The 14093-nt window shown below is 25.6% G+C and overlaps 2 protein-coding genes across 2 annotated transcripts; one reads left to right on the forward strand and one right to left on the reverse strand.

The window, feature by feature from the left end:
- The first annotated feature begins 3386 nt into the window (after positions 1–3386).
- LOC128955223 (uncharacterized) lies at positions 3387–8360 on the forward strand. The gene is made up of 9 exons (XM_054300871.1): positions 3387–3476; positions 3621–4156; positions 4272–4364; positions 5038–5266; positions 5406–5490; positions 5675–5903; positions 6990–7786; positions 7885–8065; positions 8156–8360. The coding sequence occupies exons 1-9, from the start codon at positions 3387–3389 to the stop codon at positions 8358–8360; spliced, it is 2445 nt and encodes an 814-aa protein (XP_054156846.1).
- Positions 8361–10287: 1927 nt separating this feature from the next.
- On the reverse strand, positions 10288–11786 carry LOC128955225 (mitochondrial ornithine transporter 1-like). The gene is made up of 7 exons (XM_054300872.1): positions 11735–11786; positions 11437–11552; positions 11181–11337; positions 10932–11031; positions 10677–10855; positions 10503–10598; positions 10288–10466 (listed from the first exon to the last, which is right to left on the reverse strand). Exons 1-7 carry the CDS (start codon positions 11748–11750, stop codon positions 10288–10290), a joined length of 843 nt encoding a protein of 280 aa, XP_054156847.1. The 5' UTR covers positions 11751–11786.
- Between the last annotated feature and the right edge of the window lie 2307 nt (positions 11787–14093).

Consider the following 14093-nt stretch of genomic DNA (forward strand, 5'->3'; position numbering starts at 1 on the left):
ATACTGATATATATTATAAAACTAAATTAATTGGATAATAATGCTTATAATTTGGTTAATAAAAAGATTTATTACTATGTTATTATTGATAATAATAATAGCAATTAATATGAAATACTGCCTATTATTATGCCCTAAAAAAACTAACACTACTGTAATAAAATATACAATATATATATATACTATATATATATATAATACTCAATTGTCATATATATATATATATGTATATATATTATACTACAGTATTAAAAAACAACTGTTATATAAAACAATTTTTTAAAAACAAAATCAGTAATATTTTTTTGTTATCACGAACTCCTGAAATAAATACATATCTGAATTCTATATTTCCGTCTGTCTGTCTGTCTGTCCTAAATTTTTTTTTCGAATTTTGATTTCAGATTCGGGTTATATAACATCATAATATAAGGTATTGGTATCTAGCAACCTAGATAAAATGGCGTCGAAAATAGTGATGTTAATAAATTTTTAAGTTTTAGATTTGTGTGAAGTATAAATTTAAAAAAATAAATTATAATGGATCTGAATTGAAATTTTTATCTTCAAAAATATTGAGAAAATGGCGACTAAATTATTATTATTTTTTTGATATTTATTAATGATGTGAAACAAAATGAAGTTAAAAATTGTTTTTATTTATTTTTTGTTTTTAAAAATTCCAGATAATTATTTTAAATATTTCACTTAATTTAACTTAAACAAAAAAGCATTGCTAAAGCTGAGTTTATTTTGTTATACTGAGTCATTTGATAATTTTAATTAAATTTTAAAATTAAATTTGTTTAGAAGTTCAGATTAGAAGATTATATGGAAATGCTTTTTAGCATTCTCAACTGGTAATTTATTATTATTATTATTATTTTTAATACCAATAATTTATGATTTATATAACTTTAGTTAGAGGAAGAAAATTAATTATAAAAAAATTTTTTTTTAGTAATAATAATAATTATTATAATTTCCTCTCTATTTGTTTTTGTTTGTTGGCCTAACCCGGCAATAGTTTGCCGCAAACTGTGTCCCAATTATAACCAATTGATAGCTATATTTCGTCCACTATTTGTCGCGGGAGGGGAGGAATCATCAGAAACAGTGAATCATTTTTTTTTAAATTTAAAAAAAAATATCTAATTATTAAAATAAATAATAATATCATATAAACACAGATCACTCTCTCTCTCTCTCTCTCTCTCTCTCTCTCTCTCTCTCTCTCTCTCTCTCTCTCTCTCTCTCTCTCTCTCTCTCCTAAAATATAGTAATTTTAGTCATTTTTGTATTGATAAAGTTTTTCCATAAGTTTTTTTTCACTTTTTTTTTGTTGATTTGGTTTTTAATTGTGAAGTTTAGTTTGTGGCAAAACTATCGCAAAATGACTGCCGGTTAGGCCAACAAACAAATTGAGAGAAAGAGAGAGAGAGAGAGAGAGAGAGGAAATTGTAATTATTATTACTAAAAAATTTTTCAATTAATTATTATTATTATTATGTTATAGTGTTGTACATGTATTGTATAAAATTTTATAATTTTTTGTTATTATAATACTATCATTTATGATAATGTATTAAATAATATTGAGTTTATACAGTATATAAATATTTGTATTTATCATGAAATTAATTTTAAACTTAAATTTTTTGATTTTTTAAATGTTTTATATAATTCTATATACAAGGTATAAATATCTATACTTATAAATTATACGTAAATTAATTTAATTGTTATATAAAATAATATTTGATAAAATTATATATATACTGTATATAAACATAAATAATTAAACCTACAATAAAAATATAATAAATAACTTTTTAATTATATTTTTTTGGATATTTAAGTGCATTTTATATATATATATATGATTTATTGTATTGTACTGTACAATAACATTTGTACCTTGTACATATAAAATTTTATTATTATTATTTTTTTAAATACAGGTACAATAATTAATTTTTTATTATGTTAATAGTTTAATTAATTGTTAAAACAATATTTTTATATTTATTTTATCTATTTAAAATTATATTATTATTTATCATGCTATGTTTATAAAAATAAATATTATTTTTTGTTGTTGAACAATTATAATAACATATTTTATAAATATATAAATCATACTTATATTAACATTCATAATAGATATTGAATAATATTAAAATAAAAAAAATAGTCTAAAACTAATATACAGTATTATTATAATATACTGAAATATAGCAAAAAAATAATAACAGTCTATAGTCTATACAGGAAATTATTGCAATTAAAGTAATAATAATAACATTGTTATAACAATATATTTTATAACTGTATGATTGTTTGTAATAATAGAAATTGGCAATTAAGTATAATTTGAATATAATTTCTACATATATATATATATATATATATATAGTAAGCTTATATTAAAACTATATTAAATTATAACTTAAAAAAAACATAACAAATATTTCAATATACTGTATATTATATCATATAAAAAAATTATAATAACATATATAATACAGTGTCAATTGTGTGAGATACTTTCACTTACAAAACATATATTAAATAATAACCATTGAATTTGATTTTTATATATATATGTATTAATAGTATACGTACAGTACATGTATATATATATCATATCAAATGTGATTTGATTTAATTTAATATAATTAATATTATTTAAATAAACTATTATTATTATTACCAGCAATAGCTACTATACATTAAAAATCTTTTTTTAAATAGTGTCTAAAATTTTTTGTGTTCACATAATATACTGTATATATTAATATATAAATTAATCATAAAAATAAAAATTCATAAATCAATTTGAAATCTACCAAAAATATATATATACAGTATATTTATATATATATATAATTTTTTTTGTTTCTTTTAGTGAGTTGTAAAAATAAATATACAAAAATTATTTGAGACATTTAGTCATTTATTTATTTGTTTATTTAATGTATATTTTAGATATATATATATATATATATACAAATAGTTTTGGCATCAATTCAAATATTTTTTCACTCAAAAAAAATCATTTTTAAATATAGTTGTGAAATCATTTTAATAAACTATAACACATACCCTTTATGTATATATATATTTAATTTTAATTTTATTATAAGTAACAACAACAACAACAACAATTTGTTTGAATGGGTTATAACTTTTTTTAAAAAAAATTGATTAAATTAATATAATAATAATAATAATAAACATATTTAATCAAAATTAATAGATTATTTATCAAAATTATATTTATTTATATTTTTTATATAAATAAATAAATAAATATGTCAAAATATACTAGCTTAAAATTATTTTATTATTATTATCTATTATCAAGTTTATGTTGTCTAACTAATATGGCTAACATTGAATCCAATGTTATACATGTATTAGTTAATGTCTATAATGAATCACAATTTATTTGGAACCAATGTATGGCTTATAATGTGAGTAATAATATAACTATCATTATTATTAATTGACTATTATTTAGTAAAATATATAATATTTTTTTTTTAATTATCTAATTTCCAAAAAATATATTTTTTTTATATTTCAATAATAATAATAATAATAATATAATCTAAAAGTTAGTATTTGAACTAAAATCCAATGGCAATCAAAATGTTTATAACATAATTATGATGTCATCTAATAATCGTTACAATAGTTTTATTGGGAAACTTAGGGCCGAAAATCTTGAATATCAGCTAATTGTGGCCAATAGTACACAATTGATAGCTATTTCAAACAACAGTGCCATGAAATATATGAAAACAAGTGGTGAACAATTTGATTATAATAGTTATCATCAGTTATCAGAAATCAATGATGAACTGAAACGGTTGGCCAACAGTTATGGCGATATTGTTGAACTGTTTTCGTTGGGCAAGACCTACGAAAACAGGGATATCCTAGCCGTTAAAGTGTCTAATAATAATAATAGTGATGTCGAAACCGATGCCGACCCCCTAACCAATATGACGGTATTTGATTGCGGTATTCACGCCCGTGAATGGATATCGCCAGCAGTTTGCTTGTGGTTTATACGACAACTAACCGAAACTGATCGGTACCTACTCGATGGACACCAGTTTGTCATAATACCGGTGCTCAATCCCGATGGGTGGGTAGTTATTTTATTATTATTATTATTTTTTGAAAAACAAAAAATTATTTTTATCTATTACCTACCTGTCTCTCAAATATTATTTAATTAATTTAATTAATTATTATCACAGCTATCACTATACGTGGACAGTGGACAGGTATTGGCGTAAAAATAGGCAAAACTCAAAAATCAAAGATTGTGTGGGCATTGATCTCAATAGAAAGTATTGCTATTTATTTATTATTTATTATTATTAATGTTATATAACATTAATTATTATTATTATTATCTAATTTATATTATTTTATTATACTTTACTAATATCTATATTAGTCTAATTGTTTCAATTATATTAGTGTATGAATAGATCCTAACACATTATTATCAGTAATTAACTAAATTAGTTTTTTTAAAAATAAAATAATAAGTATTAAATATATTGTAAAAAACAAGATTAACTTTTATTATATTATTTATGTTGTTGTATAATATGAAAGCAGATATGATAACAATTTAAAGTTAAAAATCTTATAAATTATATTAGTTTTTAATTAATCAAAAAACAAAACAAACAAAATATAAATGTTTGTTTAGAAATGACCCAGTTTAATTAATTTTTAAATAATATTAGTATAAACCTAGTATTACATAAACACATTAATTACAGTGTTTTTAAAATAAATAATTTATATCATAATAATAATACTATAATTATTATTAAAAATATTAATAACTAAATTTAAAAAAATATAACTAATAGTTTTAATATATATATATATATATTATTTATTTATTATTTCTAAAATTATTTAATCTCAAAAATAATTATAAAAATTAAATGTTAATAATAATAATAATTTTTTTTAAAATTATTATATCATATTATACACAACCAGTTGGCCGACCCGTGAGTTTTGTCAGCACAAGTCATCGGATGATCCGTGCGATACAGAGATCTATTGCGGTGATCGACCGTTTTCGGCCCTAGAGATCAAACATCTCAATACATTTATGTTGAAACATAGGAAACAGTTGACCGTCTATATGACATTCCACTCGTACAGCCAGATATGGGCCTATCCTTACTCGTATACTAACCAGACTACCGAAAACGACATGCGCTTAGTGAGTGTGTATATTAGTTAGTTAATATTAGTTAATTTATGATTTATTAATTTAATTTGTTTTTTTTGTGTTATATATATACAATTTATTTATCCTCCCATTCCTTCAACAACAACAACAACAAAAAAACAAATACCAGAGCTCTCTATCAAAACTGGCCGTCGATACTATCAGACAGACCAGTAATAAGATATACACTTACGGATCGTCGGCATCTATAATGTGTATGTACTGTACTTTAAACTAACTAACAAAACATATTATAAAAATAATATAATATAATAATTATTATCAATTAACTACCTGTGCAGATGCTCTACTAAACTATTTTATTATTATTATTATTTGTTTATTGTTTTATTATTATATGCCTATTGGTGTCTATGGTGTCTATATGTATGTCTACAGATAGCGCATCGGGATCAAGCATCGACTATGTATACGATTCCTTAAACGTTTCCCTATGTTTTACTGTCGAGCTCCGGGATACTGGCGAATACGGTTTCCTATTGCCGGCTAACCAGATCCAGGATACGGCTCACGAAATATGGACGGCCATTAAGGCCGTCTACGGACGTATAGTAGTCGATGACGGCGACTACGACAGCAATGTTGAAGGACAGGGATCAACAACAACGTTATCTAACAGTAGTAGTAGTAGTAGTAGTAGTATTAGTAGTAGTAATGACATAAAATATTTCAACATTATTATTATTATTGTTGTTTTAATGATATTATTTTAATTAATTATATATATATATATATACTTATTTAATTGTATTATTTAAATAAGCTAGATAACATTTTATTTTTAAAAATCTATAATTGATCTACTTAGTTTTTTTCTAAAACAATTATAATTATTATTATTATAATAATTAAATTTGTAATTTATTTTACATATATATATACACACACACAGTATTATATCATTTTATCATAATTTGTTTTTTTGTTGTTGGAAAAGGTAGGGTAAAAAACTACCTGTTCACACTCATTATACATTGTAAATTAATAATTAAAAACTCAATTTAATTAAAATAATAATGTTTAAATTGTAAATATTTTATTATTATTAGTATTATTATTATTAACGTTAAAGCATTATATTGAAATATTTTGGAAAATAATAAAAAATAAAATATTTTATAAAAAATAATAATATATATTTGTTAATATTTATTTGAAAATTAAAAATAGATTACATATAAAAATTTTTTTAAAAAAATGTTAATAAATTAATTTTAGTAAATTAAATAAAAATTTATATATTTAATTTTCTCATATTATAATACAGCCAATTAAGTATTATTATTATCTATAATATTGTCAATATCTGTATAATATTTAATTATTCAAAACAGTTTTTAAAAATATTTACTAAATCTCGTGATTATTAATATATTAATAGTTTGTTTTTAAAAAATAATTAATAAATTTCATACAAACTATTATATATAGTATAATACAAGTATTATTAGTTTTTTTAATAAATATAATATTTAATTTGCATCTCAATCACTATATATATATTTATATAATGTTTGATAACTAAATATGAATTATATTAAAAAAATATTATTTCATTCAAATCATAGGTTAGGCCTTAAAATTGTTTCATTTTCTTCTAATTATATTTAGTGTCTAAACCATTGAATTTCTTAAACTATTTTTTTTGTTGAAAAAAATATCTGAATATATCATAACATTATCTAATCAGCAGATCCGCTGCCATTGCAGCTGTTTTAGTGTCGCTGACTGTCCACAAACACAAACATTATCAACAACAACAACAACAACAACAACATGACATGAGAGGACAGTTGTCTGAAAATTGGTGGCCACTGATCGTCAACAACATTAATGCCCGTACGGCTTATCTATCAAATGGTAACGACGACGACAGCGACAGCAACGACAAGAAATTTACTGACAAATGGTTTGAACCGTTCGTATCGTTCAAACCGTTGGTGGCCAACACTGATCCGTCCAAATATCCCGCTGGATATCGCGGCCCAAACGAAGTGTCCGGTTCGGGTACTATTATGGACCGAAATGGCTTAGTGGTTGCGTCCAATCGGTCGCTACAATTGCTGACCGTAGTCATCGTACGGCTGAACAGCGGATCAGTAGTAACGGGTCGTGTGATATATCGGAACGCTTTGTACGATCTGGCCGTCGTTAAGCTGGACGGCGATCGCAGCGATTGGCCAACACCGGTCAGGCGTACCGAACCGTTGTCCATTGGCGACCCGGTACTAACGGTAGCCAATCAGGCCAGCAATCTGTACAACTATCTTAACGACGGTATTGTCTGCCGTACCGATCGGAAGAGTTCGGAAATTGGTCAGACATTGGATCCTGAATTTGATCCAATGGTCGAACTGATTCAACATTCGGCATTTGTTGGCGACACCGACTGGGGTACGGCACTGGTCGACAGTAACGGCCAATTCATTGGCATTACAATTGTAAGCGACCGTACCAACAATCTATGTCTGCCGGCCAAGTTTATCGACGGTAACTATACTATTGATATATATATATATATAACTTACCCGTCCATTACATGGTGTCGGGTGTTTAGGTAACTGTTTTTTGTTTTGTTGTTGAACTAGAATTTTTGGCAAATGTCAAATCAGATGGACTCCGAAGTTTCGGTCTACTAACCAGTTGGTATGACCCGTCCATTAGATCTGATGATGAAGTCGGTAGCCGCCGTCTAGATGGTATACCTGCCGATGCATGCACTGGCCTATTGGTTGAGGAAATATTTTTTAACAACAATAATCCCAATAAGTATAATACCCGGACACCCGATAATTACAATAAATGTTATGTAAATATCTATCTAACTATCTATCGATATATGATTTTTTTTGTTTAAAGGAAAGACCTAAACCAGTACGACATCATAACCCATATAAACGGCTTGAAACTGTTGTCTATAGACGATGTCCTCAACGCCATTGAGCACCTGAACATACAGCACGAGTCCATCGATGTTATTGTCAAAGACATGTCGTCGTCGTCGACTGTCAAACGAGTATTGCTTAAGAGATGCAAAGATATTGAGAAATATACGTTTGTTTGAATGATAGGACTGTCCGATCCATTAGTTACCATAACATATCATAACATAACATCAATGATCTTTATATTAATATATTATAACAAAAACAACAAATTTTTTATACAATAAAAATACATTACATTAAACTTTTAATAGCTTTAACTAAATTAATAATTGTAGAAATAAATCTATTAAAATTAAATTTAAATATTGTATCTATATACTATTGATATTATTGTAATATATATTTACATCAAATTATATATACGGTAGATTAGATATACAAATTTAACATTGAAATAGAAATTTAAAAAAAAAAATTGTTTATCAGTCGCCCCCACCCACTCAAATAGGTTACACCCTATATACCAATGATATACTGATAACAAACAACCTAATACCTAATATATATATCATTCAACTAAAACTCAACTATTATAAAATAAAGTTAAATATAAAAAACAAAAAAATCCAGGTAAAATATTGATTATAATAATTATTATTATTATTATTACTCTAATTATTTACAAATAATATATTTAACTAGAAAATGGGTTATAATAAATAATAAGACAGTAATCAATACAAATACTACACTCAAATAGACAAATATTATGGGATTATTGTTAATATAGTGACCCAATACGGCTGAAAATACGGCCTGAAATAAACCGTTTAGAAAAGTAGCAATGGCTCCGAACATGTTGGTCACCGGTAGTATGCCTCTCAGTAATTGATAGTACGAGGCCTGTATGGGTCCCAGTCCTGAACCCATTAGGACATTACCCACCCATAGGATAGTTAGCGAACTAATTCCGTAAATAAGAAACAATACGACCGATACGATCAATACTACGAAACTAAAGTAAATACGGAAAACAGGTGACACATATACGGACAGTGGTATAAACACCGCCCGACTAACTGCAACAGCAATCTGGAAAGCGGTCAGCATATTGTTGGCCAGTTGTTTGCTGATTAGATTGTCCGATGAAAACTGTGCGAATGGCGTCCAATAGGTTTGCCAATACCAGACAAGCGTTGACATAATTGCCGACTGCAAGCATGTCATCAATAGGACGGCACAGCCTATCTTTGATGAGGACAGTTGTGCGACAAACAAGTTGCGGGTTTTGATAAGTAAACGACTAAACCATTTGCTAGCGGTGTTGTTGTTGTTGTTGGAAGTGTTGTCAATTGTTGTCAGTTTTTTACCACGCGATCCATAATATCTATGTCTATAGATAGCAATACCGCCAAACCATATACCCGTAGCTATATTAATGACACCCACTATTAGATATGGTATCCATATTCGGGAGGGTGTTGTATGAACATCATCTGAACCATTATTGGTTACAATTGTTGATAAAAATTGATTGGCTAACGGTGTGGCCACTATCTGACCCACACTTATAACAAAATGTAGTGCCTCTGCAAACGGTCCGCATTTGGTTTCCCAGATTTCAATCATCCATACAGTGGTAAAACTATCAATAATACCGCTATCTATACCATTGATACCGTAGGCCACGTATAATATGCTCAGGTATTTAAAATTAGCAAACGGTACTGATGTCAGACCATTGACTATTAGACATAACATAAACACTGTATACTTATTAAACTTGCTATAGATTCCTATAGTTGTTAATAAGTTAATGGTTAAAGTTAATAAGTTGCTATAGTTTTTTACATTTATTAATAATCTAATAGTCTATGACATACACACACATATACACACATACACACACATATACACACACATACACACACATACACACACATACACACACATACACATACATACACATACACACACACACACACACACACACACACACACATACACACACACATACACACACACACACACACACACACACACACACACACACACACACACACACACACACACACACACACATACACATACATGTAGTTCCTATCAAACAGTGTCCACAACTTTCATCAATAAGTGTTTGGTGTTTTCATAGGCAACAAACAGAGCGCCGGACGACGGTATGGTTCGCACCAGAGTCGGTGTCAGTCCCTTATAGAGCGCTGTTAGGCCTTCCCGGCGCACAATGTCGGCCATTAAGACGGTAAACGACTTTCCACTGCCGCCTCCGCTGACACCATCACCGCCGGTGCCGGTTCTGCCGATTTGAATGCGCGATTTGACGACATCGATGGGAAATATCGCTGACCACAGACACATACCACCAAAACTGCCGGCAATTGTTGTCTTTAGTAATCCTTTTGAAAGAAAACACTGAATTAGGAAAACTGAGTCCTAATTTCATAACACATTATTCATAATAATTATAATAATACCTAAACTTTTGACATCAGTCGGCTCTGTATTGACTAATAGAAACTTTTTGGCCAATTCATAGCCGCCAAAAAAACAGAAATATCCGGGCATTTCGCGGGCTATGGTTGCCGTCAAACCTCTGTACATACCGGCTATGCCCTCAACCTGGAGTATCTGTCGAGTCAATTGAATTGGTCCACTGATTATACAGTAATATAAATAAACAAAAAATTAAATAATTTATAAATAGGTTTTTATAAATCTAATTCAAATACATATGTGTATTAAGACCCGTCTCCCGGAGCGCCTGTAGTTTACATTTGATGAGTTCCGTCGGACACAATGCAAACGATGAGAAAAAGGCGGCGAAAAAACCTTTATATATATATTTAAAAAAATATATATAAATTAAATTAATTTTTTTTTATAAATACAATATTAAATTTATATAAACAAAACACAACAACAAAAATCATTGACTTTACTATCAAAAAAAAAAGTATTTATAAATTTATATACAATACCAGCGATTGCGTAATCAATTGGTTGACATGAAGTGGTTTGTCTTAAATGACAGACCATTTGCTGACATAAACCGTAGGCACCGAATAGTACGGAATTTTCCGATAGACTGGCCGCCAGTGCCGGTCCGGTACCAGCGTATAGACCGCGCCAACTATCCTATCGCAGAAAAAAACAACGTTTTTTTATTAGTGATATCTACTGTATATATATAACTAAAACATCACCAAAAAAACAAATCAAATCAAATATGCAAACCTTTTTAATGGTTTGTTTGATACAATCCATGGTATTAGTATACAAATGAGGAAATGTTTGCATTTTTACTTTCATTGTATCAAACGGTAGTCCGACCATAACGTTGGCCACACCGCCTATGTGTGTGTGGGTGTGTGTTGGTTACCGATCGGTAAGGAAATAAGTTATTATTTTATAAATTTAATTAATTTAAAAAAAAAAATATTAATTAATTGAATTATGTAAACAAATAAAACAATTACTACTTATATTTATATATGAAGTCATGTTTTTTTAAATAATTAATTTAATAGATTACCTGTCAATCCGGCCATAGTATCGACCAAACCGATGGCCAGTTGTCTGATGATAGCATCGCTATTGTTGTCAGTGATCGGCGATGAAGACAACATTTTTCTCTCTGTATTAATAATAAATTGTAATTATTATTATTATTAAATAATTAATAATCAATTGTAATAAATTATACCAATATAAATATATAAATCCATATTTTAAGAAAAAAATAGTTATATATGGAGTTATAGACACTAAATAACTAAATTTATAAATTTTTTGATTATTTTTTTTTTAATTTATCAAAACTTTATTAACCCATGTGGGATAAAATTGTTTACTACTATAAATATCAATAATAATAATAATAATAATATTACAGGTTATCAAAATTTTTGTTCAAATAAAAAAGTTTTTATTGTATACAACAACAACAAAATTATTTTACAGTACAGTATAATATCTAAATGTTTAGTGTGTATTGTTTTATAACTAAGTTTATGTATTTATTTTTGAAAATAAAAATTTGTTTCAAAATTATATTCATTATTTAAAATTTATTATATTTTAATTTTTTGTTAATTAAAAAATACAGTATAATATAGATTATAATTTTAGAAAGCTAAACATTATTATTATTATTATTTGTTAAATATAAATAAGCTTATATAATAAATAATTTAAATACTGCAATTATTTTTTTACTATAAAATAATTATCTAAATTAAAAATTATTTTTTTAATTAATTAAATTAATTATTATATTTTTTTATATATACAAACTTAAATTCATAGTATTTTATCTACTGATAGCATTATTACTCTAATTATATTTAATTAATTAAATAAAGTTAAAAAATTATAATTAAATAAATAATTAAAATATCAGATAATTCTAAAATTATTTAACATATTTTTTTTTATAAAAAAATATGTGTAATCTAATTATAGAGTTTACAATAGAGTTATAAAAAATTATAGAGTAGTTAATAAAATTAACAATATATCATAAATTAATCAGTATATACTATATATAGTATATAACTTATATATATGAATCATCTATTAATAGTACATTAAAATTTATTAATACAATCTATCTTGATTAATTTAATTAATCACTATTAAGCTAACTGATTAACATGTCTTAACCATATACAGTATACAGTATATATATAGTTTAGTAATTTATTAATATAATAAATTATTACACTAATATACAATCATATTATAAATTATATTTATTAGATATGATTTTTCCATTATATAACACACTGTGTATATAAACTCAAATTTTTTTTAATATAATTTTATTAATTATTTTTTTTTGTAGTAAACACTAACATACAGTACATACAGTATAAATACATTTTATATAAAATTACTTATAAATACAATGAAACTAATACTAGTATTTGTTTCCCTATTATTAGTGGTAATACTGGCCGCCGACGGCTGCAGACACGACTCGGACTGTTCGGCTAAACAGTGTTGCGCTTTGGACGGCCGTAATGGACAGCAGCGGCGGGTCTGTACTGACTATATTGATATGGATAGGCCGTGTTGGGTACACCAATCAACTTTACCGGTATTATTATTATTGTTAATAATATATTTATAAAACACAAAATAATAACTTTTTTTTAGCAAAATTTAATTACAAACATTTTAATTGTTTGTTAAAATTTTTTTTAGATGCAAATTAATAGACAGTTTATGTTTAATAAGTAATATAATGTTGTATAATACAGTATATACAGTGTATTACTACTAGTATTATTGAATATTAGTTTAATATTATTTTTAAAAATATTTATAAAACACATAAAATACTTTTGTTTTTTTTTAAAGTAAAATTTAATTACAAACATTTTAATTGTTTGTTAATTTTTTTTTAGATGCAAATTAATAGACAGTTTATGTTTAATAAGTAATATATACACTATATTACTACTAGTATTATTGAATATTAGTTTAGTTTTATTATTAATAATAATATTTAATAAATCTTATACTTAAAATTGATATATTTTTTAATTATATATATATTTTTTTGTTAACTAAAACAGTATTGCGGTTGTAAGCCAGGTCTTAAATGTGCAGAAATACGCGATGATTATACACATATAATTGGCTATAAATGTGAAAATCAAAAATAATTATAATTATTATAATTAGTTGCAATGTTTGAATATATATATAGTTTATAACAATATATATATATTGTTAACTAAATTTTTGTTTTACTAAAAATAAATAAATATAGTAATCACAAATTTATTTTTTATAGTAATTTAAATAAAAAATTTTTTAAATACGATGTATATTATATTTTAATTGATACCGTTTTTTTTTAAAAAAACATTTAATAAAATATACTG

The sequence above is a fragment of the Oppia nitens genome, unplaced genomic scaffold, assembly GCF_028296485.1.
Source record: "Oppia nitens isolate AA-2021 unplaced genomic scaffold, nextdenovo-longstitch-racon4-pilon3 scaffold2_pilon_pilon_pilon, whole genome shotgun sequence".
In the NCBI taxonomy this organism is placed as follows: Eukaryota; Metazoa; Arthropoda; class Arachnida; order Sarcoptiformes; family Oppiidae; genus Oppia; species Oppia nitens.

Bases quoted from the DNA above. Each gene is read 5' to 3' on its own strand.
- LOC128955223 (XM_054300871.1), top strand. From the start codon at position 3,387: ATGGCTAACATTGAATCCAATGTTATACATGTATTAGTTAATGTCTAT. The intron at 4,365-5,037 runs GTATTGCTATTT...ATACACAACCAG, and splicing joins GGCATTGATCTCAATAGAAA to TTGGCCGACCCGTGAGTTTT. The intron at 5,491-5,674 runs GTATGTACTGTA...GTATGTCTACAG, and splicing joins ATCGTCGGCATCTATAATGT to ATAGCGCATCGGGATCAAGC.
- LOC128955225 (XM_054300872.1), bottom strand. The intron at 11,032-11,180 runs GTATTGTATATA...ATATATATAAAG, and splicing joins AATTGATTACGCAATCGCTG to GTTTTTTCGCCGCCTTTTTC. The intron at 10,856-10,931 runs GTATTTGAATTA...CTGTATAATCAG, and splicing joins ACGGGTCTTAATACACATAT to TGGACCAATTCAATTGACTC.